The sequence below is a fragment of the Pelodiscus sinensis genome, chromosome 14, assembly GCF_049634645.1.
Source record: "Pelodiscus sinensis isolate JC-2024 chromosome 14, ASM4963464v1, whole genome shotgun sequence".
NCBI classification, from domain to species: domain Eukaryota; kingdom Metazoa; phylum Chordata; order Testudines; family Trionychidae; genus Pelodiscus; species Pelodiscus sinensis.
The window spans coordinates 17,848,507-17,855,183 of record NC_134724.1 but is presented as its reverse complement, the minus strand read 5'-3'; the positions used below and the strand labels follow the sequence as shown (position 1 = coordinate 17,855,183).

At 47.6% G+C, this 6,677-nt stretch overlaps 1 protein-coding gene across 1 annotated transcript; it reads right to left on the bottom strand.

Annotated features, from left to right (window-relative positions):
- Positions 1-3,246: 3,246 nt before the first annotated feature.
- TLNRD1 (talin rod domain containing 1) lies at positions 3,247-6,343 on the bottom strand. Its single transcript, XM_006139267.3, has one exon. It carries the CDS (start codon positions 5,043-5,045, stop codon positions 3,978-3,980), a length of 1,068 nt encoding a protein of 355 aa, XP_006139329.1. The 5' UTR covers positions 5,046-6,343; the 3' UTR covers positions 3,247-3,977.
- Between the last annotated feature and the right edge of the window lie 334 nt (positions 6,344-6,677).

Below are 6,677 nucleotides of genomic sequence, written 5' to 3'. Positions count from 1 at the left end.
GCCCTCTCCCTCCCCAAACGTGTCTCTCAAGTGCGGAGCAGGGGGGAGAAGGAAGGAGGTGCCTCCTGCTCTGCCTCCTCCTGCCACTGTCCGCGAGCTGAGCCGCTGTGAACAGCCAGCTTGAGCTCCAGCTAGCGGTTTGTGGACCAGCACCAGTCCATGAACTGGTGGTTGGGAACCGCTGGACTAGAAAATAGATTGGCTACAAATGGGAAATAAGCTGCCAAAAAACATTAAACTTTGCTGCTGTCAAATAATATTAAGGCCCTGATCCAGCAAACACACACCTGACTTGACACTGAAATCAACACACTACTTGCCTGCACAGAGTTAAGCACAAAAGTAAGCATCTGGACAACTGGGGCCTGAAGTATGAAATACAAAATCAGGTGGTAATCAAAGACCCCTCTCTATAAAGGCTCTCTACCTACAAGAGTGGAAGGAAAAAAAACCCTCACCATACAGACACCTCCCCCCCCTAAGGAAATACTTCCTTCTAGGACTCATTTTCTCTGACTTGGAAAATCTAAAATGTATCAACAACATAAATATATTGCTGGAATACTTTCTCCTATATCAGACTTTATTATTTCATTTAATTATCACTTTTTATAAATGAGATTCTTAGTATTTAATATGCTTTGCAATTAAACCATGCTTTTTCTAGCTGAAAAGTTGCCATTTGCACAATGCACAAAAATATTTGTATTAATTCAGATCAACAGTCTTCCTCCAATTTATTTTTTCTTTACATTCCACATGTGTGAATACATATTCAAGGATATGCACTGAACTCAATCTGTAGGCATGCAGTTCCCTTTGTCATCAACAAAAGTTCTGCTATGGAATGAAATCAGTACATGGCCTACATTAGAGGTGTTTAAATAATTAGTTTCTAAATTTATAGTGTATTACTTTTGCCAAGTTACTTATTACATTTTTTTAAAAATCTCCACTTATTAAAAGCATGACCCTGACAATTGTAGATCTCAGATTTTATCCCAGCTTTCATTTAATGGTGGAACATAATTCACGCTTCATAAGGGAAAAGCAATCCAGAGCAGCTCATTTTACTTCAATGGGTCTAGAAAAATGGAATTCTGAAGAAAGTTACATACGTACATCACGGGGAGGAGAGGGGGGGAAATCGATGGCATTATTGTTAAAACCAAAATACACTAACCCGCTTAAAAAAAAAATCTTATAACAAAACTGATAGTATGGTGATTAATAAATACTGCCTTTTATATTCAGAGATACTAAAGTTTTGCTGTTTCACATTACCTCACAACACATAAATGCATAAAAATGAGTCTAATTATTCAACGATGCCAATAATTAAGTTCATACATCAAAAGACGCAATAGGATGTTACTTTTCTGTCAGTTATACTACAGAATTGCCTTTCAGAATCCTATGTTTTTATATCTGGAAGCAGGCCTGGGAAAATTTAGGCCATAGCAAATTAAAATAAATCAGAGCTAGATGATACCACTTATATACAAGCACAAAAAGCATCTCCTGAAAGATGTCTGAGGGGAGGGAGAAGCAGGTGAAGGCAGTAGCTGCCTTCACAGCACCATTCCCACTGATCTTACTACATTAAAGTGCTACATTGTCCTGCATTTTGCTTGATCTTACTATGCCTCTCACTGGGACTTGGTCAAGGTCTGCACTCTCTCTCCCCACGGAAGTTAGTAAAAAACCTTTTGAGACTTATCTTCCACTGTACCATCTCTCTCTCCTCCCCAAGGGCTGTACAGGCAGCTGTAATCAGGGAGAGGCCCTATAGCAACTTGGCTTTCATGGAGACAGGCAATTAGGAAGCCAAAGAAGCAGGGGCCACAAGACTCACTAATAATGCAGCAGCACAGCAACTCCATACTGATGCCCCTGGCTTGCTGTGAGATCCCCAGGGCCTCCAACCAAAACCATTCCTGAGGAAGGCAAACCCTGATATCCTGAAGGGAATGTCCATGTGGAGAGTCTTAAGGGGATTCTCATGGAGATTTCCTCCAACAAAGTTTCCTCCTGAGGGAAAAGATTATCTGTACCAAAGTTACAAGTTACGCCTAAAGAAACTGGGTCAGATTACATTAAGAGGCTTATACTAGAGTTATACAGATGCAGTCACCTGTGTTGCACAAATGAGACAGAATAAAGCAGTAACTTAGTAAAGTACATAGGTAGTAACTTATGGGCTGCTCCTTCAAAAATAAAAATCTTAGCCACAGAGTTTCCTGAACTCAATGAGGAAAAAACTCTAATTTCAGGATCCACTGGATTTCAGTATGGAAAAAAATCTAAAGCAAACATTCTTCCAAACACAATGAAATGCTGTACAAATAGATACATATAATCTCATCTAAAAAAGAAGTTTGAACTATTAGGGCCTATTGAACCGAGTGACCTTTTTCTCATGTCTGAAGCTTGGAAGATAAAAGCACAATATCTGCCACCAACTTTTACTTTAAACAGCGCCGAAATAGGAACACGCTTTACTAGTCTAGGACCATTTATAGTCCAATGCAGACATCAGTTTTACTTCTTATTAAATAGATATGGTACTCTGCAGCAGTTGCCCACTAGAAACACACTAGAAATATTTTAAGGTACAGTTTTAGACAATGACTGTAAAATGCTATTGTACCAATCATAGGCTAAGTCTAAGTCAATAGGAACCTGACCTGACTAGGGTACGACTCGGAGTCAGCAAACCTTTAATTGTACCTGAAGTATCCAACTTGTCATACTTGATCTCTGTTGAAGAATGCAAATGCAAGTCTTTGTGGGACCATAGTGCCTAATCCTGCAAACTTTTATGCACAAAAGCGGGCCTAATGAAATCAGTGAGATTTCATGTGTAGGTAAAAGTTCACAGGAATAGGTCTTCCTACCAGAACTCACAGGCTTACCATATTAGAGCCCATAATACCAACGAAAGCTAAAATACACAGTAAAACTACCCATACTTTTAAATAGCAGTGGTTATTGGTCCTGGGTGGTGCAGGGAAGAACAGTCCAGTTTTTTAAAAATAGACTAATTCAATTAATTATCTTGGTGGGAGGAACATGAATGGGGAAAATGGCAGAAAAGCATGTCAGAATAAAATAATTAAATTCAAGTCTGCATGCTACTCTAAATTACAGTTGCATTTATATCATCCATTCTCTGGGGAAAGTGACATCCAATGCAAATAAGCCTAGCTGTTTAATTATTCAGATTCAGAGAATCACATAAAGACATCTGAGAAACATAACATTTTAATAGATGAAATAAATACTCCAGTACATGCAAGATAAAAACTGACATTGGAAAAAATTAAAAATCATTTTCGTTATAGTGTAATTTTTGTTTTAAACACTCACAGTAGCTTTTCCCCCAGTTTGAAAATCAACACATGGAAAACAATCACAACCTCCACTCCTGCACACCAAATGCACTTCTCTAACCTAACACTTGATTCAAAAGAAGTCAGTTCCCCCTGTCCCTCCCCCAAAAGTAGCTACATCCTTCTAGACGGTGTTGATTTTTTTTTAAATGCGTGAAAACTGAGGTAACTTCTTTTTCCTGCACAACTGAACAGTAGAATTTAGAAGGGAAATTTTGGAAGACAAGACAAAACTTTAAAAACCGCACCCAGCGCGATTAAAGCTTTTTTGATTCCCCCCACCTCCTCAGGTATAAAACTTTTTTTTTATTACCATCTGTTTGTATATAGACCTTATTGATTGATGGAAAATATATTTGTGAATAATTACTCCATTACAAAAATGCCAAAACTGGCCACTAATTATTTTGACAACTTCTTCTTGAGTATATATAGTTTTACGTATGTTGCTGTGGTTCCTCGCCACTTAAAATCAAAGGATTGGGCTCATCTAAGCAAATTCTTTGGTATACAAATAACCAGGGGTTGGGGAGGTGGGATATTATTTTCCTTTAGCAATGACTGAGATCTAAATGGGGATGGGGGTTAATTCACAGAATTGGAGTTCACTGGCGGTAAAGTCCTGGGTGAAGATCTTTCTCTTAGTGCCTGAGATAAGAGGTTGCAACCCTCTGAGACGGCGCAAGCCGAGTTCCTCAACCTTTCCCTGTAATCTGTCATTTTGGTGCTACTTTCTGGGTGTTGGGCTATATCCCTGAGGCATTGAGTTAGGAGCACACAAGCGGATACCACACTCATGGCCCCTCCTAGAATAGCAGTTTGCACAGCTTTGCCCTCTGGATTAATGGTGGCAGCTTTACCCAAAAACTGGGGCTCAGTGGCAAAGCCCACCAGAGCATAGACAGATTGCACCAAGGGTCCGCTGAACAAGACGCACCGGTTCCTGGTCAGCTCACTGGGTGAAGTCTTGACCTCCTTGACACATGCCAGCAGGGCAGAGGCGCTGGTGCTCATGCACTTGACGCTGAGTTTGAACTGCTCCCTGGCAAACCTATCCTTGGATTTCTCGCTGGCCAGGACACAGGCATCTGTCAGGAATTTCAAGTTCTTGGACATGTTCTGGGAAACCTCCAGCAGGAGCTGAGGGCTCATGTCTGCCAGAGGAGTGTTCTTTAAGATCCCACAGCCATGCTCCACCTCGTGCCTGCACCTGGTCACCTTGTAGCGATCCACCAAGCCGGGCAGGGCAGGCTGAGACCCTGGGGTCTCCACGGCGGCCAGGTAGGCAGCATGGGCAGAGCACTCCGTGAGGGAGACCACCAGGTCCCCCATCTCCACCAGGCTGTCCCCCACTTCGCCAAAGCGCCCCATGTTGAGCTGGCTTTGCACATCGTGGGTCAGGATGGAGAGCCCCTTGGTCCTGGCAATGATTGTGTCCCTGCACTTCTCGAAGGACTCCCCGAAGACAGAGAGGCTCTCGGTGTTCACCGGCCTGGTCTCGCTGGACAGCAGGAGCAGATCCGCCACCAGTTGCATCTTGATCTTGCAGTGGTCGCAGATGGAGACGAGTTTCTTCCTCTGCAGCGAGCTGCTGCTGGGGACGGCGCTGCTGGACACCTCACTAGTGGACTTGCCAGAGCCACCGCTAGCCATCGCGCCGGGGGGGCACTCGCATGCCTCTTGCGACCCCACTGCCACCGCCTCTCCCGCCGCCCGAGCAGTCCCGACAGAGCCCGGCAGGATCTCTCTGCCTTTTCCGCACCATCATACCATTAATCTCCGCGAGTAAAAAAAAACCCTCTGCACGCCGGGGCTGCTGCTGGGAGTGGGTGGGTGGAAAGCAAAACCCGCCGCCCTGGATCGAGCCCCGGCCTCTCCCCTCTGCAGAGCACTGGCTAGACCTCCGGGCCAGCGGCGGGCTGCTGCGGCTCTGGGGAAGCCCCCGGGTCCTCTCCCCGCATGATGTCTGGGTATTTATGTGTTGGGCACCCCGAGTGGTGCGGCGGTGGCGGGTGGGCTTCCCCGCAGCTGGCGTTTGCAAAGTTCCCTCCTCACGGGGACTCACTGGCTGCCGCGAGCCGGGGGACATTCATTAGCAAAGAAACATCCGAACTTGTTACCGTTTAACTCCTTCGGGGGAGCAAATCCCGCTGGCCCGAAAGGAGGCGGCTGCGAACCATGTGCTCCGCCTCTCCAGGCGCCCGAGAAGTCAGGCGCAGGCGGCAGCAGCCCCGCATCTCCTGCTATCAGGAAGCGCAGCAGAGGGTGTGGCCCCGGTCGCTCGGCGAGAGCCCTGGAGGAGCTGGGCACCGACTTGGTGCTGGCGCGGCCGGGCTCTTGAACTGTTTGCACACACCCCAGCGCGGTGCCACGGGGGGAGGGCAGAAGAGCTACCGGATCCGGCTTGCTGGCGAGGAGGGAGGGATCCTCTTCCCTTCCCCTCGGCGGCTGCCTCACGCCTTCCTTCCTTGATCATGCGTCCAGCCGCCCTGAGCTCGCCCCCGGCCGCCTGGCTCCATCCCCTGCTCTCCGCCGGCCCTTCGGACGTGGGCGCATCCGATCCGACTTCGCCCGGCTCCTCGGGGGCCTCTTGCCGCCGGCCGCTGCACGAACTTAGACTCTCCCCGCAAACAAGGGTGGTGGCTCCGGGCTGCAGCTGCGGCAGATGCTGCGACCCGCTCGGCCTCGGTCTTCTGCCATTTTTCTGGCTGAATCACCAACTTCCAGGGAGGGGGAACCAACCTTCGGCCGCCTTCTTACCTCCAGTTCCTCTGCCCGGGCCCTAAAACAAACTACTGGGAAGAGGCGGCTGCTGCGGATCTGCCAGCCAGACGCTGCATGGCTCTTAGGGAGGCTGCTGGCTTCGCCCACTCCTCCCCCTCCCTCCCCGTTGCCTTTGCTGTAACCTCACTTAAGCCTATAGAAATCTTTTGTGCGGTGTCACCGCCCTTCGTTCAAATCCTGCCCTCCCCCCTTCGGCGCTCTCCACGCCCGCTGTTTGACGCTCCTCCCAAGGAAAGGGGGCAGCAGCGCCTTGCTGTGGCTCGCCCCATCCCATTCATGCGCCTGGCTGCAGCCCCGGCGCGCTTTGCAGTGCACAGCAATGGCTCTAGCTAACCGCTGCTGCTTTTAACATCCCCCCCACACACGCACTCCCCGTCCTGTGCCGGGGTCTGTCGCAGGCGCAAACCGAGCAAGGATCAGGCCACCAGGAGCTTTTCCTAGTGATACATAGGGACGGTGATTACAAAGGAGGTAGTTTTTAAATGTATTAATCAATCCTCT